This window comes from Podarcis tiliguerta, assembly GCF_965153285.1.
Source record: "Podarcis tiliguerta genome assembly, chromosome: 5".
NCBI lineage: Eukaryota > Metazoa > Chordata > Lepidosauria > Squamata > Lacertidae > Podarcis > Podarcis tiliguerta.
The window spans coordinates 37,425,621-37,442,182 of record NC_139538.1 but is presented as its reverse complement, the minus strand read 5'-3'; the positions used below and the strand labels follow the sequence as shown (position 1 = coordinate 37,442,182).

Here is a 16,562-nt window from a genome sequence, read left to right as displayed (position 1 = left end):
AAGGGAAATTCCCTTATTCCGAATAGGATTCCTCGCAAGAAAAGGGAAAAGTTGACAGCCTAACACAGGGGTAGGGAATCTGTGGCCCTCCAGCAGTGGCTAGACTATAGCTCCCATCATCCCAGACCATTGGCTATGTTGGCTGGGGTGGATGAGAGTTAGAGTCCAACAACATCTGGAAGGCCACACAGGCTTCCCATGTCTGTCCTAACGTTTTATGGGAATCATGGCAAAATCTGTTTGGTCAATAACTCTTTCTCACATACTTTCCAGTATCCAATCCAGTTTTCTGCTGTTGTCTGCACTGAAAGAAATTTCTGCTATGCAGCAGAGAAACCCACCTTTATTGGATACATTATTAGTCTTCTACCCAGGCATCTTAGGTACCAATGTTTAAGGAGTGACTGGTACACAAGGTGGTATAAGGTGACATGGAGACCCGAAGTCTTTAATAATGGCAAATCCTTATATCTGTTACTAGATGTAATGTCCTTTCCACAAGAAAAGGCACAGCAGTTGTTCTCGCATTTAGGCTGCAATTCTGAGCATACTTTCAAGGCAGCAAGCCCATTTGAATTCAGTGAGACTTCCAACATGCTTAGAATTGTGCTGTATGCCTACTGTAAACAGTGCCTCTCTACACACCACCCTGATCTCTCTTTAGTTGGGAAATATTTGAGAAATTTTAGACAAAAACATACAAATGGGCAAACTATGGTAAGTCTCTTCATTTATATGAGTTATCTACATTTTCTGGCTCCAATACTGCATCTTAAACTGTTTTCTTAAGATTAGTAATTCAATTATCTCTCCCCCCCCCCTCTTTTTAATTCACTTAAGGAAACATCTGAAACAACACGTATTATGCCACTAGAGACTAAAGACCTCAGGTGGTTTTTATGATGCTTCAAATATTTCTAGCAAAGGGAAGGTGGAGATATAATTGGGAATGGTGTAACCAGCAAAGTTCACATCAGCTGAGAGCCCAATAAAAAGTATCAGCATGTGCTCTAGTACTGATTGCACTTCTGTCACAGCAGCTTCCTAAAAATGTCATTCTAACTCCAAAAATCAAAAAGACATTTTTCTAGCTCTGGATAGTCTCATAAATAGTCTCGCTGTAAGCACTTTGCCAAGGTTTTCCTATAGGCATAAACTACAATCCCATGCACACTTATTTAGGAGTAAGAAACATTGAATCCACATACTTCTGAATAAATACACATTAGCTAATGAGGTACAGCTTGAAAGAAGAAAATACAAAACATCAACTCATCCACGCATGCACATACAGTTAATATCTCTACGCACATAAGCATCCAGTTCCGTGTGCATTGCACAAAGCGATCTCAGACTGTTTAAAATGCATCAAGGATTTCTCCTGACCTTGCAGTGCAGAGTATTTCAGTCCAGTCAGTAGAATTACTAAGCAATTTCTGCAGAGACTGTTTTATCCATCTCTAAATGTGCAAAGCATCACTTAGGTGCAAATTCCCAGCCTTTGCTACTTCAGCCCCCCTCCCCCCATTTTAAAGGTTCTTAGAATTTGCAACGAAAAGCCACACACACAAACAGCTTGTCTCTACCTTTCCTGCAGCATCCTCCCGATCCCACTCTTACTCATGTACTTCCTGCCAGACACGAGGGACATACCTCTGTCTCATGCTGCAAGCTGGTCACTTTATGGCTGGAGAAGAGGAAGCCTTTCTGAAGTGACTGCAGTTAAGAGGAGGAGACAGATCAAGGGTTGGCAGCTTGCCAACAAATCACACTGCAGAAAGAAACTGTCCCCAGCCCCGCTCAAGAGCTTGGGACAGGAAGACAAATCCAGAGCGTGCTAGATTGTGTGGTGGAGTCACACATCTGTCTTGAACAATTGTAGAGAAAGCAGTCTAGTTTTTGAACAGTCCCACTGAGGAGCTTCCCCAAATGAGAAATACAAATGATGGGGCGAAAGTCAAATTGCTTTTTGATGCATGTTCCAATGTGGCTACTAGTCCACATGTATCAGAAACAAATAATGCCCCAATAACTTAAGATGCCTTTGGGGTCTGATCTGCATACAGTATGGATGCAGTATACTCGACTGCAATTAGCCGACTCTCCTTCCTGCTAGTGTTATGGTGACATTCTTGTAAAAATAGGCTAACAATTCCCCAGAGTGAATAACTGCATTTAGCTCACAATATTCCATATAATCAGGATAAAATACACTAAATTGTTTGGGGAGAAAGCCAAGAAATGGCCCAAGGTAGTAGGCCTGCATGAAAATCTTAGAGACTGTGACTACATGCAACCACAGCAGTCCAGCCTTATAGATACTACTGCATGTACTGCGCTAGCAGTACATGCTTCCAGCTGCCATAATATCTGTTGGATCCTTTGTGGTAAAAGCAAGGGTCAAAATTCACTTACTACTTCATGGGTCTTCCCTTTACGTATTGATAAATAGCTGTCCCCAAAATAATGTTGTGGATGGAGAAAATCATTTCTAGTGGAGATTGTTTATTTATAAAAATATCCGTGAACAAAGCAATTAAAAGCAGAAGTCCTTATTTTAGCTTTCCATGTACACATGCAAAACCATTTTAAATAAATTATTTAAAGGTGGGAATAAGAGCCAAAATGGGAAAAGTTCTAAAAAGATAAGACTCCCTTCCTACACACACACACTATCATCATTGCTATAATGATAACTGAAAATGGCATTGCATTGCATAAAGCATTATTGTATTTTAATGGAGATAAAGTCACCTATCTCACAAAGTACTAGTTACCAAAGCAGCAAAATAAGTGACAGGCTGAGCCAGAATGTTGTCCCCAATATGATAGTTTTCTACTTAAAATGATTTTTTAACATGGGAAAGCATTCCACTCACCTTTAATCTCATCTAGTACTGACTATTAAACCACCTCTTTATTATATTACCTTATTAATACATCTGCTGCACATGAGACTCATGATGCTTAGGCCAGTGATCCTTAAAGTATTTCCTTTGACCATTACTTCTCCAAGCTCTCAGGCAAAGGTCTTTAACTATCTTGCTATCTCAGATGCAGGTATTATAACTGGAGATTCTAGTTAATAAACCAGTAATTTAATACATATGTAGCATAAGCTCTAGCACAGGGTTAGCTCATGTGATCCCCTCCATTTCTAAGTTTTATACTACAACTCTCATCACCATACTATTCTCATATGCTATTTTAGGCTGCATCAGAAGTGCAGTGTCCAGATGAACGGAAGTAATAGTACCACTCTATTCTGCCTTGGTCAGACCCCACCTGGAATACTGTGTTTACTTCTGGGCACCACAATTGAAGAAGGTATTGACAAGGTGGAACATGTGCAGAGGAGGGAAACCAAGATGATCAAGGATCTGGAAGCCAAGCCTTATGATAAATGGTTGAAGGAGTTGGGTATGTTTAGCATGGTAAAGAGGAGTCAGGGAGGAAATATGATGGCTACCTTCAAATATCTAAAGGACTGTCACATGGAATATGGAGCAAGCTTGTTTTGCTTTGGAGGGTAGGACACAAACCAATGGCTTCAAGTTACAGCTAAACTTCAGGAAGAACTTTCTGACATTAAGAGCTGTTTGACAGTGGAATGGACTCCCTCAGGAGGTGGTAGACTCTCCTTCCTTGGAGGTTTTTAAGCAGAGGTTGGATGGCCATCTGTCATGGATGCATTAGTTGAGATTCCTGCATTGCAGGGGGTTGGTCAAGATGAGGTGGTCATGCTGGCTCAGTCAGATGGGAGCTATGGTCCACAACAGGCACCACATTGGCTATTCCTGATTTAGCTGCTTCTTTTCACAGCCAACTTTGATGCCCTCCACCCCACCATCTGGCTGGCATCGTGCTGTCTACAATATAACCACTGAGGTCCTGATCCAAGTCTATTTAGGCAAGTATGTCTAAAGCTCTAATGAGCTTAGAAGGTGCCCCTGAGTGCCCATGAATAGGAGTGCTTTTCAAGTTTTTACAGCTCTGTGAAAGGAAAAACCAAAAGGCAATTATGTAAAAAATTACTTTAGAAAAGATGGAAAGTACATTAATCTCAGACATCAAGGTCACCAAACAGCTTCTAGGATATATGCTGAAGAAATATGAAAGGTGCTCTGGTGACTGAGATAAAGGGCGGTCAAAGACAAGCATCTTTTCCCATCCACACTGTAGTATAAATGCCAAGTTGTCACTTATTTGTTGCACAAGCTCTACACATCTTTCCTCAAGGAAGTGTATCCTTTTATGCATTTTTGTTAACCTACATACAGTACCACCATATCATAACAGCCCTCAAGGTGGTTGCCAACAGTTAATATATAAGAAGTGAGATAAAACAGTAAATACACCAATAAATAAAACACAGTAAAGTTTACAAATCAGTGCAAATGATACAAGCAACAAGAAGACCACAAGAATGGAAGTCCAGCTGCATTCAGGTACTACATAATTAAGCACCATAAAAAAAGCATAATTAGGCATTTCATGGTAATGGATAGTTTAGTTGCCTCCCTTAAAGTCCATAGAAAGGACACCAAGGGCCATATGACCAGATCACAACAGGGGACAAAGTTCACAAACACAAAAGTTGTTTCTCAAGTATGCCAAGTCCTGACAATTTCTGACTTTACGGGGGTTAAAAAAAAAAATCAGAACTTTGATTTGTGTGCCCAGAAGTTTAATTGTAGCCAGTACAAGTGTACTTGTGTAATATTGTATTAGTCAACAACAAATAGAAAACTCTTGCGATGAGGCTACAGATGACAGCAAATAATAAAAATAAATAAACTCAGCAGCTGCAAATTGTCCAAAGTAAAACTTCTAAGCAGTGGCAACTCCAGTAAGAGTGAAATTTGTTGTGGTAATTAATCTAGAGATTACCAGATCATGGCTAATTCTGGCCAAATCCCAATTCTTTAGGAGAGAGTACAAAAGACTAGGAACAGTTACAAGCTGCAGCTATGGTTTTCAGTAAAGTATGATCCCATCTACAATATTTAAGTCTTGTTAGTTACCAAGTTATAATAATCTCCATCTTGTTTTAAATTTGTCCATCCTCACTCAGCTACTGCATTTCCCCCAAACTCATTTGTTCCATTCTTGTGATTTTTACCTTGCATTATATATATATATATATATATATATATGCCATTTATCAATTGCTAATGAGTGGTGTGGTTAGGTAATCATGGGCATCTGCGGCCCATGTTATTAAGACACACAGATACAATGAAAAACAAGGTGTTGTTGTTGTTTAAATTTATATACCACCCTTCACCCGAAGATCACAAGGCAGTTTACAACATGAAAACACAAAATACATAATAAACTAGCAAAAACAAAACAAAGCTCCCAGACACACAATGTTGTAACTCAAAAGTTTGTTTTTATTTATTTAGAAACTTTTTAAATTTGCATAGTTCTTTCTGAAGACTGGATGTTGCACTAGCACCAATGGAGCCAATTGCAAAGTAAATTTATTTTACCAGGATTAATATACAGAGGTGCCTTGGTTTTCAAGCATCTCTGCTGACAAACGTTTCGGAACTTGAAGGCCGAAAACCCAGAAGTAAATGCTTCCATTTTCAAATGTGCCTCAGAAGTCGAATGGCTTCCACTGAGTGTTTCTCAATTAAATTTGCACCCTTTGTGCCTTGGTTTCAGAACTTGAATGGATTACTGGTACTTTTGAAAACCGAGGTGTCACTGTACTGCTTAATCATCAAAACCTCTAAGTAAATGGGTACAGGATAGGCATGTAATGGCTAGATTTTTTGTGTGCCTGATGGATCTACAAACTGAGCCAGAACAGTATATTTCAAACAGTTTTAGTGCAATGTTCCTCACTCAAGTATAACTGCTTATAAAGTTTAGCTTTATTTGTTGGATATTATTGTTCCTGCCCAGATTATCTGAGGTATAGACTCAGACTGACAAGCCTTGCCCTGGGCAGGTTGCAATCTATCAGCGTGGTCTACTTTACAGGGTCGCTGTGAGGATAAAATTGGAGTGGAAGAAACCGCCTGTGCTACTTTTAGTTCCTTAGAGGAAAGACAAGATAGAAGCAAAACTCATAAAAAATAGTTTCAATATACATACATACCACCTTAACCCACACCGGGGTCAAACATACAAACCGCACAGGGTCGCTTTAGCATTTCAAAAAAGGGGGGCCTAAGCTCCATGTATGCTACTTTTGAGGTTCTTGGCTGGAAAAAAATGTAGGAGCGATAATAACAATTAATTTGAGGAACAGGCGAGCGCGGCATTCCTATTTCAGTTGACGCGCACGCGCAGAGCACAACGCCTCCAAAAGGTACTAACGGTCTCCCCGGCGACTCCGCCCACTCATCTGACTCCACCCCTCGAGGTCCAGAGCCGCGACTAACTCCGCCCCCTGCAAGTCGTTTGGTTCAGGCTCGCGCAGCTGGGTGAAGCGGGCGAGGGGCGGGGCAGGCAGTTTAAGCCCCGCCCCAGCGTGCCGGCTCTGCCGTGAGCGGGATGGAGGCGAAGGCGTCTGCGCCTGCGCCCGGGCCCGCCCTTGGAAACGCGTCGGAAGCTGGCGAGCGGGCCTTGGCGACCCGGCCCGGGAAGGCTGGCGACCCCGCCGCGGCCATGAAACTGACCCGTAAGGTGGTCCTGTCCCGGGCAAAGGCCACCGACCTCAGCGGCGTCCGCAAGCTGAACTGCTGGTACGGGGAGAGAGGCCAGCGCTCACCTGGCGGCGGAGCTGGGAGGGAAGAGCCGCATTGCAAACCGGGATGGAAGAGGGGTCCGCGGCTGACCGGCTGGGGAACGGAAGATCCGGGAGTTAGAATAATGGCACCACAATTCTATGGAGTTAGGAGGGACCCCAGGATCATCTAGTCCAGCCCCTGCAATGCAGGAATCTCACCACGCGGTCGAAACACAAAATAAAGATGCTAAAACCCGGTCCATTCTCCCTCCCCTCGCCTGTTGTGCTGCTGCAGAGGGTTGCTGCTGCTGCTGCTGATAGGGTTGCTACAGTTTCCTGCTGGCCAGTGTCTCTTTTGGCAGCATGCCTGGCACAAATCAACAGGTGCTTTGCCCCCAGCAGATGCAGCCTTGGGGGAAGCTTCGCCAGCAAATTGACTTCTTGGAAGTTGGAGGCCAACAGCAACATCTGGAGGACGCATACCTGATTGCTTGCACTGTTTTCAGTCATCTGGCTGGCTCCAGTGTCTGGCTCCTCCAGTGTCTGGCTCCTCTTCCATTGGGACGTTTGCAACATCCCTGCATACTCGTATGTGCATAGCAAATTCTCCATTGGTTTCGGATTGTGTGGAGAGGTGCTCATGCACATATAATTGTAGATGCACTGCAGAGGTGCAGAAAGACGTGTACAGATATATTTGTGCACAGGGGCTGAGGAAGAGCTTGTCATTGCAGTGCGACTCGACACACTTCCATTGAATGCAGAGGAGAGCCAGAATGCTTGTAAAGGCCTTTAATTGTGTCTCTTTCACAAGTGGCTTTCCTTTGCTTGCTATAAATACTGTTTCAGCATTTTAAGTGCATGATCTGTTTCACCTATTAAAAAGATTGTTTTTCTCTTTTAGGGGCAGTCGCATCTCAGATGTAAGTGTTGTTCCTAACTTTCTAAAAAAGCAGTGAATTGGCATGGTGTTTGCCATTGTTGTTTTAAAGGATAGAAGCAGAGAATTTGGATGCCCCCCTTGTATACCTTACTTGTTGGTGTATCTCAAAAAATTTGCTTTCTGCTTGTCTTCAGTAGCTAATTATAGTGAGAGGATGCATAGAATCCAGTTTTCTCCTGCCTGTTTTAGTTATTGGAAAAGGGAAATGCTCCAGTCCTCCTATGATTAGTAGATATGGCAAGGTCTTCATATCAATTACAGCACTTGCATTTTCCCAGCAGAGGAAGGAATGAGGTCAAGAGTGGTTCTTAGCCGTTGCTTGTTGAAATCAAACTGAGAGAGAGAGAGAGACCAGCTCCAAGGAGGAAGCAAAAGTTAATAACTTGATCCTTTTTGCTTCTTTCTAGAACTATACTTCTGTACTAGAAGTATACTAGAAATAAGGAGGTGATGAGGTGGCTTCACAGTAGCACAAGTATAAGCAGCCACTATTTCATGCAGAAATTGCCAGTAAGTATGAAACAAAGAGCTGTCTGGCTTCCTTGAGATGCCGCCTTTCTGTGCTTTGTCTTGGCCTAGCTTTCACGGCCAACTGGGAATTACGGTATTGACATGATGGCTGTAATGGACCCAGAGCCTTCACTGCCTGTACTGATCTCCATTAAGGAGTATAGCTCATTGGTAGAGTACATGCTTTTGCATTCAGAAGGTCCCAGGCTTGATCCTTGGCACTTCAACTTAAAATGATTACTGGTAGGAAAAGATCAGAGCAATCACAGTCTTAAGAACCTAGGAAGCTGCTGTTGTCAGAAAAGAGATACTAATCTTTTGTAAGTAATTTGGAAGCAGAGCACCCTGCCTTGACACAGGTGACCTTTCCAGCCCTGTAGTCCTGGGATTTATTTATTTTTTAAAATATTGGTTGATTCAGAGTTCTTTGGCCCTAAGTTAAATAAATGGTTGCAAAACAAAACTTCCAATATGAGTGCCTAAAATTTCTAACAGGCTTACTGGGTCAGTTAGCAAGCTACATGCTTCCTCCCTGCCCCACCAACAAGAGACTACTAAAGTTTGCTAAAGCTTCTCTTCTGCTTGATTCTCTTTTTCTAGATTTCTATCTGCCGTGAGCTTCCCAACATTGAGGTGATCACGTTCAGGTATGTGTTGGAGTCTGTTAAAAGATAATTGTTGGCTTAACAAATAAAGCCAGGGGAAATAAAAATCTCCCTTCTGACGATGAATAGGACTCTCCCTTGAAAACCTAACCAGTCCAGACTATTTACCTGCTACCATGTTGAGAATGAGATGTGGGTGGCGCTGTGGGTTAAACCACAGAGCCTAGGACTTGCCGATCAGAAGGTCGGCGGTTCGAATCCCTGCGACAGGGTGAGCTCCCATTGCTCAGTCCCTGCTCCTGCCAACCTAGCAGTTCGAAAGCACTTCCGGCGGGAAGGTAAACGGCGTTTCCGTGTGCTGCTCTGGTTCGCCAGAAGCGGCTTCGTCATGCTGGCCACATGTCCCGGAAACTGTACGCTGGCTCCCTTGGCCAATAAAGCGAGATGAGTACCGCAACCCCAGAGTCAGTCACGACTGGACCTAATGGTCAGGGGGCCCTTTACCTTTACCTTTATGTTTTGACTCTCTTTCTTCATCTTCTTACCTCGATTGGTTGTTGGGTTGCCTGCCTTCTGCCACACGCTCTTTGTATCTCTTTCATACTTGCCATCAATTCTGCTTGGAACAGATGTTATGAAACTAAATAATGCCCGCCTGCCTTCTGTATAATAGAATATTTTGCTGGTACCACTGTGAATATGAGCACCAGCTTAGAAATAAACTTAGGTATATAGGATTTTAGATGTGCAGTACTGTACTAGCTAACAGTAAATAATTGTTGATGACCACTCTACGTACTTTAATTGTGGGTTTCCTACATGTGCAGGTAAAAAGAGGAGATAGGATTCCATACAATACTCTTAACTCTATTATTATTATTATTTTATTTATTGAATTTATATACCTGCAGGACTCAAAGCAGGTTACAGAATAAAATCAAAATATAAAACCACAAAATACATAATCAAAATAAAGCAAAAACCCAATAACATCCCCCTAAAAAAACCCCCACATTTTATGAGAGCATAGGATTTCAATCAAATCAGACAAAGGCCTGGTTAACAAGAAATGTTTTTGCCTGGTGCCTAAAGGTATATAATGAAAGTGCTAGGCAAACTTCCCTGGGGAGAGCATTCCACAGACAGGGAGCCACAGCAGAGAAGGCCTGTTTTTGTGTTGCCACCCTCCGAAACTCTCTAGGAGAAGGCACACAAAGAAGGGCCTTGGAAGATGATCTCAGGGCCCAAATAGGTTTATATGAAAAGAGGCAGTCCTTGAGGTATTGCAGTCTTGAGCTGATCAAAACCAGCACTTTGAATTGGGCCCTGAAACTAATTGGTAGCCAGTGCAGTCGGACCAGGATCGGTGTAATACTCATACTTTATATTTCATAAGTGGCCTGGTCACCTATGGCTACCAAGAATTCCACACAGGCGAGGTGGAGGATGTATGCAGTGATCTGTTCTTCCTGTGCACTCAGCATAGAAATGCAGCTCCCAGTTCTTCATCTGACAGCCCCTAGCTGGATAATATTTTTTTCCATACTAGTCAACTGGGGTAAAAAGCACTATACAGTTTATCTCTAATCTGAATCTGTGCCTTATATGTGGAGATAGTAAATTAAGATCTATTCTGATCATCTCTTGGATGTGAACAGTTACACATGTCCCTGCTGAACATCGGCACTTCGTCTTCACCTGATGGTAATAAACAGCTTTAGCCTTCCCAGTTACAATCAGCCCTTCTTTGCCCTGTCAGTGATGGACATTCAAGTTTTGTTTGCTTCCTTTTCTGTGAGGATGGAGCTATGTCAGGTGAAACCAAAAGGAGCAATACCAGAAAGAAAAATGTAAGGCTAAATTGTGCAGTGTGCATGTTCCTATATTCCTTTTTCCCACTTACTTGGGAGAAAGCCTCCTTGAACACAAGGGGGACTTAACCCTGCAAACTGTTGCGGATGCTGACCATAAGAAAGGCCCTATGTGGGAATATTTAAAAGATATTTGAAAGAGAGGATGTGGTGTTTTTTAAAAAAGGAAACCATGCAAAATATAGACAGAGATGCAAGACTTGGTTGTAAGAAAGTTGTGGACAGCCCTGAGATCTATGGATGAAGAGTGGTATACAAATTTAATAAATGAAAAAAAACTAAATAAAACAGTAATATAAACAATACTGTCTGTAGTTGTAAATTAGCATGATCTCCAAACCCCTTGTCTATTCTGCTGGAGGGGGTTTGGATGTAGCAGAGGTGTCCCTCCAGCCAGCTCTGCCTGGCTACACCATCTTCTGTCACTGAGGGAGCTCTTGGCATTGGTGGGGAAGCCCCACTGTCAAGGAGCTGCTACCTAATGTGACTGCCCAGCTGGTGGGTTATACCAGCAGGACCTAAGCCAGTGGTAACCAGCAGAAAGGGCGGTGGGAGGGTAGACTTTGAACCAGCACTTGATCTGCTGCACCCTGTGCCAACCCTACTGCTGTCATGAGGCTTCCTACGTCCCCCTGCAGAGGGACAGGGCAGTGCTGCAGATAATGTGTATTTCTCCCGGGGAATCGCAGTCAGATCATGAGCTTTATGTCATGCAAGCCTGATACAGATAACAACATTTGCATCTGGTTTCCAACTTTCCTTTGCTTTCTCCAATAGTGCAAATCACATCTCCAGCCTGGAGCCAATGAACCAGTGCCAGAACTTAACGGAGCTTTATCTCAGGAGGAACAATATTGCAAGCCTCCTTGAGCTGTTCCACCTGAAGAAGCTGCCCCGCCTGAGAATCCTCTGGCTCTCTGAGAACCCTTGCTGTGGTCCTGATCCTCATCGCTATCGGATGACGGTGCTGCGCAACCTTCCGAATCTCCAGAAGCTTGACAATCGGAGTGTGTATTACGGCAAATTGCCCTGCCTTTGTTGGTGTTTTGCATTTGCTGATTTAAACTTCTCTTAGGTCTACATGCCGTAAAATGTGGTGGTGGTAGAATCCTACCATTGGGGATCCCATTTTCTTAATACTACCCATGTGGGAAACCCCTTGCAAGTAAAGAACTAGCCCACAAGGGCTCCCTGTGCCAGCCCTAGAGCACTGAGCTCGTCTAACAAAAATGCTCTCTCTGCTTTTTCCCTGATATTTGCAGTGGTGACAGAGGAAGAACTGTCCCATTCCCTGCTGGAAGGGGAAGAGATAACGTCACCCCCGGCCAAATTGGACGTGGAAAACTTCTGCCAAAACTCCACCACTGAATCCAGTGTAACGGAGTCTACAGCAGAGAATGAAAATGAAGTCATGAACTTCACCTTGGAGGAGACAAAGTGAGAAGGGCTCTGTTTCTTGCTGGTGGTATTTCTTTATTGCGACTTTATTAATACACAACGGGGGGTGGGGGGGTGGAGACCTGTGCCTCTCCTGCTACGATATCTTTATTGTCATTGTCCCATACAGAACAATGAAATTGAAAAATCTACACAAGACATTCAAAAACCCCTAAAAACTCTGAAACCCCATTTTAAAATACAATATACTCCTATAGAGACTCCTTATACTGTACTGCGTTTAAAACCAGAATTGCATTTGGGTAGAAACTGTTTCCCAGGCAGCTAGTCCTGGTCTTTATGACCCTATACTTTCTTCCAGAAGGCAGAAGTTGAAAGAGATCATTTCCGGGATGCGTATTATCCTGCGCTATCTCTGCAGCTTTCTTATGGCACCTGACAGCATAGATTTGATCTAAGGTGGGAAGAGTGCACCCAATTATTCTCTCTGCAGTCTTTACAACCCTGGAGAGCATTGTTTTCTCCCTGGCCGTGCAGCTCCCCAAACCACACACACAGACCATAAGTTAATACACTCTCCACAGTACAGTGGTATATTGTTGAATTCCATTTCCCATCAGCCCCAGCTAGCATGGTCAGTCATCAGGGATGATGAGAGATGAAACCCAACAACATATCAAGGCCACAGATTTCCCATCCCTGCTATAGAATGTCCGACTCAACACAGAGCTTCTCCCTCTTCCTGTATAAATTCACATAGTGTGTTATTGTGTGGGACGCCAAGAGCTCATGTCTTGAAATGCTCTTGTGATTTGATCTCTTGTGTCCAGCAGGAGCAGCTATCCTCTGCCATTTCTGATAGCGCTGGTGGGTGCTTCCATATGGCTGCTTTACATATTTCCTTTTTCTCTTCCTTTTATCCTGCCCAGTAAAATCCGTGAGCAGCTTGGGATGAAGCCTGTTGCTCCGAGGGAGAAGTTTGTCTCCTTGTGCCCTAGGCAGATGGAGGGGAACCGAAAGAAACGGGTGCGTGTGAGAACCTTTCTGCACTCTCAGTAGTTCTCTCTGTGTTTTGTGCGTGATGCGCTATGCCACTGCTTTGAGCTAAGCCCTGCTGTGGCGCTCAAGTCAGGAATAGCTTGGTCCTGCTTCTTTGAAATGCTGCAGGATCCTATAGGTAGGGTAAACTGCATATGTGTGAATAATTTGCTGTCCCTGTGCAGCAGCATGTGGCATGAGGGAGAGCTACCCTCACAACACTGGGGCCATTGCTGAAAACCTGGATGGGGATGGGGCATGGTGGTGGTGAAGTCAGAACTGTGCAGTTGCAGGAGCTCCGGTTGGATGGCAATGCTCCCATACAACCCTGATCTTGTTGCCACCCCATAAAGCGAAGCCGCAGCAGTGCCAGTGTCCGGAGGTCAGCTCCACCTCACCATGCTGCTGCTGCTGAGTAGTAGGAAGGAGTTGGTATCTCGCTCTCCCTTGGTAAAGCAGATCTTGGCTACAGGGAAGAAGCTGCTGGCCGACCTTGCTTCCTCACCCCATGGTTAATTCTAAGTAACTGACCTGCCCTTGCAGTCTGGGAGAGGAAGGTCAGATTTATATCATAACATAACTGGCAGACTCTCAAAAGGTAGCCTGTTCTGACTCATGCATTAATTGACCTCATCCTGAGATATTTTGCCATAAGCAGCAGGAAACCAAGTGCCCCTGTTCAGAGATGCCTGGTCTTGTGGTATTGCCCTGCAGATGGGACAGCGTTGTTTTCAAGAGCAGTAGTTGCTGCAGATTATAAGCAAGGGAGTTCTCCCGCGTGTTTGGGCTTCTCAGAGGCATCTTGCTGGCCACTGTGAGAACAGTTTGTTGATCAAGACGAGCCTTTGCTCTGATCCAGAAACATATGTTTGTGTAAGAAAAGTGAGAGGGCAAAGTATGTTTAATAATAATAATAATAATAATAATAATAATAATAATAATAATTTATTATTTATACCCTGCCCATCTGACAGGGTTTCCCCAGCCACTCTGGGCAGCTCCCAACCGAATATTAAAAACACAATACAGCATTAAACATTAAAAACTTCCCTAAGCAGGTGAAGTACTAGTAGAGACTAGAATTCAGCAAGTAGTGAATTTCCTGATCCATTTTTGATCCCTTTGTCTTGTGTGTCCTGGGTTAACAGAACAACATCCTCAATGCCATCATGATGCTCCTAGAAGAGCTTGATTCAGATGGACTAGAAGTTGTCCATCAAACAACTGGGAACAAGCTCCAAGCCTTGCAGAAGAAGGAACTCCATGAGGACCGATAGCAAATCCAAGGCAGCTGTTTTGTGGATCAGCGGAACTAGCATCACCAGCCCCGGTTGCTCCATCCCTGTGCTGTTGGGCTTACTGTGGGGATGTGCTACTGAACACAGGAAGAAACGTCATGCATTCCTTGTGCATCATGCACTCGGACCATGCTCTAAGGCACACTTTCCTCTGCGATCACAACGTGTGTGCCTGCATCTATGCAACTGCTACCCAGCAACCTGCAAAAGCCTTTGGCAGTGGGGGCAAACAAGTGTACACCGAATTACAGCAAGTAGTTGTCACATGGAAAAAGGGGTCAGCATTTGTGGCCCTGCCTTCTCCTTAGTGCCTCCCCAGTAGAATAAGAAAATCACTCCTCGTCTTGCTTCAGTTGTGAATCTGTCAGCCGAAGCCGCTGATCTGTTAGCATAGTCTTAATACTGGAACACAAATCCCTATGATGCCGCCATCCTCCTGCAGTCAGGAGCTTCTGACCCTTGATCTCAAGGCCTGATTTACACAAAAACTGAGACTTTTTTTAAAAAAATAATCATTGAACTTCAAATTTAGTGGCAAACATCTAGGCTTTCTCTTCTCCTTTCCTTCTCTTCTAAATAGTGATTTGGACTTAAAAAGAATGTCACCTGTAGTCAGAATTCTGGATTTGTATAATGGAGCATCTTGTTTCTTACTTGATTAGAATGTGGTCTTGCACCTTTTGGATATTGCCTTGACTTTCTTCTGCCACTTGCTTGCTTAATCTACACAGTAACCTAAAAAAAGAGAAAAAGTAAGTTTACTTAGTTGTTGTGACGGAAGGACCAGGGGAAGTGTGGCTGATGGTATATGGTTCAGGAAGTGTATTAAAGTCTGAATCCAACAACAATACAAACTTTGTCTCTGCTCAATATAGTATCGGCTCCGTTGTGTTTAGTCTGTCAAGCTGCATCTGGTACACAGCAGCACACTTTTAAGTGGATCCTTCTAAGTAACTTATAGGTAGTGTGTTCTTAGTTGTAATAGGAAGCTCAACTACAGTATCTAAAAGAATAATATTTTTTCCTAATAATTCTGGTTACAAATATGTCTCAACCAAGGGATCTGTTTTCTCTGATTACATATAAAACACAGGTCTGATATTTCTGCACTCCACCTCTGGATAGATGGCACCAATTGAGAATTGCTTACTTTGTAGTGCTGGTTTTCTCTCCTGCCTTTTTTTCCTGTTTCTGTGTCCCTTGGAGTGGATGGATGTTACACAGGTACAAGCAAGCTCTGAGTTCTGAGCCTCAGAGGTAGGCCCAAACTGCTACTTTTGGCAAGTCACGGCCACTTTTTCCTACACAAGATGTTATATGTGACATCAGGTGCAGGAAAGTTCAAGCTGTAGTTCCCGAATCTTCCTTTGCAGGCAAAATTCGGCACTTTTTGTTTTTGACACCTTTTTCTCTTCCGCACACCAAATTCAAAAAGCTGTGGCTTTAGAAAGTGCTCCCCGTTCTTCCTCTGCAGTCCTAGGTTGAAGTTACACTCACCTGATACCATATGACAAGTGGGTGTCCACACCCATCTGTCAAACTGAGCTGTGAAGAGCTGACCCCTTTGGTTCTCCACCCCTGTCCTAAGCAATAAGACTTGTTTGAAGAAGCAGCAGCAATGACTCTCAGGGCATGGAGAGGGCAGTGTTCACAAGGTTTTAAGCCACGGGTGCCAGCCTCTGAATGGCTCGCAGTTTGATAACGACACAACTAGTAAGGAGCTACTTGTGGGAAAACTGAGCTGAAGGGAAATGTGCCAACCAGCAAAGCCTGAGTAATATTTACCAGCGGAATATTCTCTGACGAATCCGATTTCTCTTTTGATATCTGTGTTGCAGTAGAAATCCAACATCTTGTAAAGGATGTAGGTTCATCACAGGAGAGACCATTTGTGAAGTAATACTGGTTTACCCTAGTGCAAGTATTTCACTGTATTCAAAGGCATGCTTAGCATAATTACATAATACAATTAACTGTTAGAAAGCCACTACCAAAAAACAACTACCAAAATCATAATGCCCGTGTCATAAACATAACAAATCTATTCCATAGTTGGAATACGGTGTCCAGTTCTGGAGAAATAATATTATAGAGCTGGAAAAAGATGCAGAAAGGGGCTACCAAAATGACCAAGGGACTAGAGTAACTCCCCTATGAGAAAAGGTTCAAAAGTGGGACCTTTTTTTAAAAAAGGCAAGTAGGTAGGGACATGAT

At 43.4% G+C, this 16,562-nt stretch overlaps 2 protein-coding genes across 3 annotated transcripts in view; one reads left to right on the top strand and one right to left on the bottom strand.

Moving 5' to 3' along the window:
* TRPM2 (transient receptor potential cation channel subfamily M member 2) overlaps positions 1 to 6,390 on the bottom strand; it is a 40,135-nt gene extending 33,745 nt beyond the window's left edge. Inside the window, exons 1-2 of the mRNA XM_083443175.1 lie at positions 6,113 to 6,390; positions 1,654 to 1,716 (exon numbers count right to left, since the gene is read on the bottom strand). The gene's annotated coding sequence lies outside the window, so the exon portion shown is untranslated. The remainder of the gene's footprint in view (positions 1 to 1,653; positions 1,717 to 6,112) is intronic.
* Positions 6,391 to 6,480: 90 nt separating this feature from the next.
* CFAP410 (cilia and flagella associated protein 410) lies at positions 6,481 to 15,202 on the top strand. 2 transcript variants are annotated; one of them, XM_083443389.1, is made up of 7 exons: positions 6,481 to 6,701; positions 7,590 to 7,608; positions 8,739 to 8,785; positions 11,392 to 11,621; positions 11,877 to 12,051; positions 12,942 to 13,038; positions 14,199 to 15,202. In XM_083443389.1, exons 1-7 carry the CDS (start codon positions 6,511 to 6,513, stop codon positions 14,325 to 14,327), a joined length of 888 nt encoding a protein of 295 aa, XP_083299515.1. In that variant the 5' UTR covers positions 6,481 to 6,510; the 3' UTR covers positions 14,328 to 15,202. The 2 variants fall into 2 exon arrangements, with proteins under 2 accessions (XP_083299515.1, XP_083299516.1); XM_083443390.1 differs by lacking the exons at positions 6,481 to 6,701; positions 7,590 to 7,608 and adding an exon at positions 7,671 to 8,138.
* Positions 15,203 to 16,562: the final 1,360 nt, after the last annotated feature.

Bases quoted from the DNA above. Each gene is read 5' to 3' on its own strand.
- CFAP410 (XM_083443389.1), top strand. From the start codon at position 6,511: ATGGAGGCGAAGGCGTCTGCGCCTGCGCCCGGGCCCGCCCTTGGAAAC. The intron at 8,786-11,391 runs GTATGTGTTGGA...TTTCTCCAATAG, and splicing joins ATTGAGGTGATCACGTTCAG to TGCAAATCACATCTCCAGCC. The intron at 13,039-14,198 runs GTGCGTGTGAGA...CTGGGTTAACAG, and splicing joins AGGGGAACCGAAAGAAACGG to AACAACATCCTCAATGCCAT.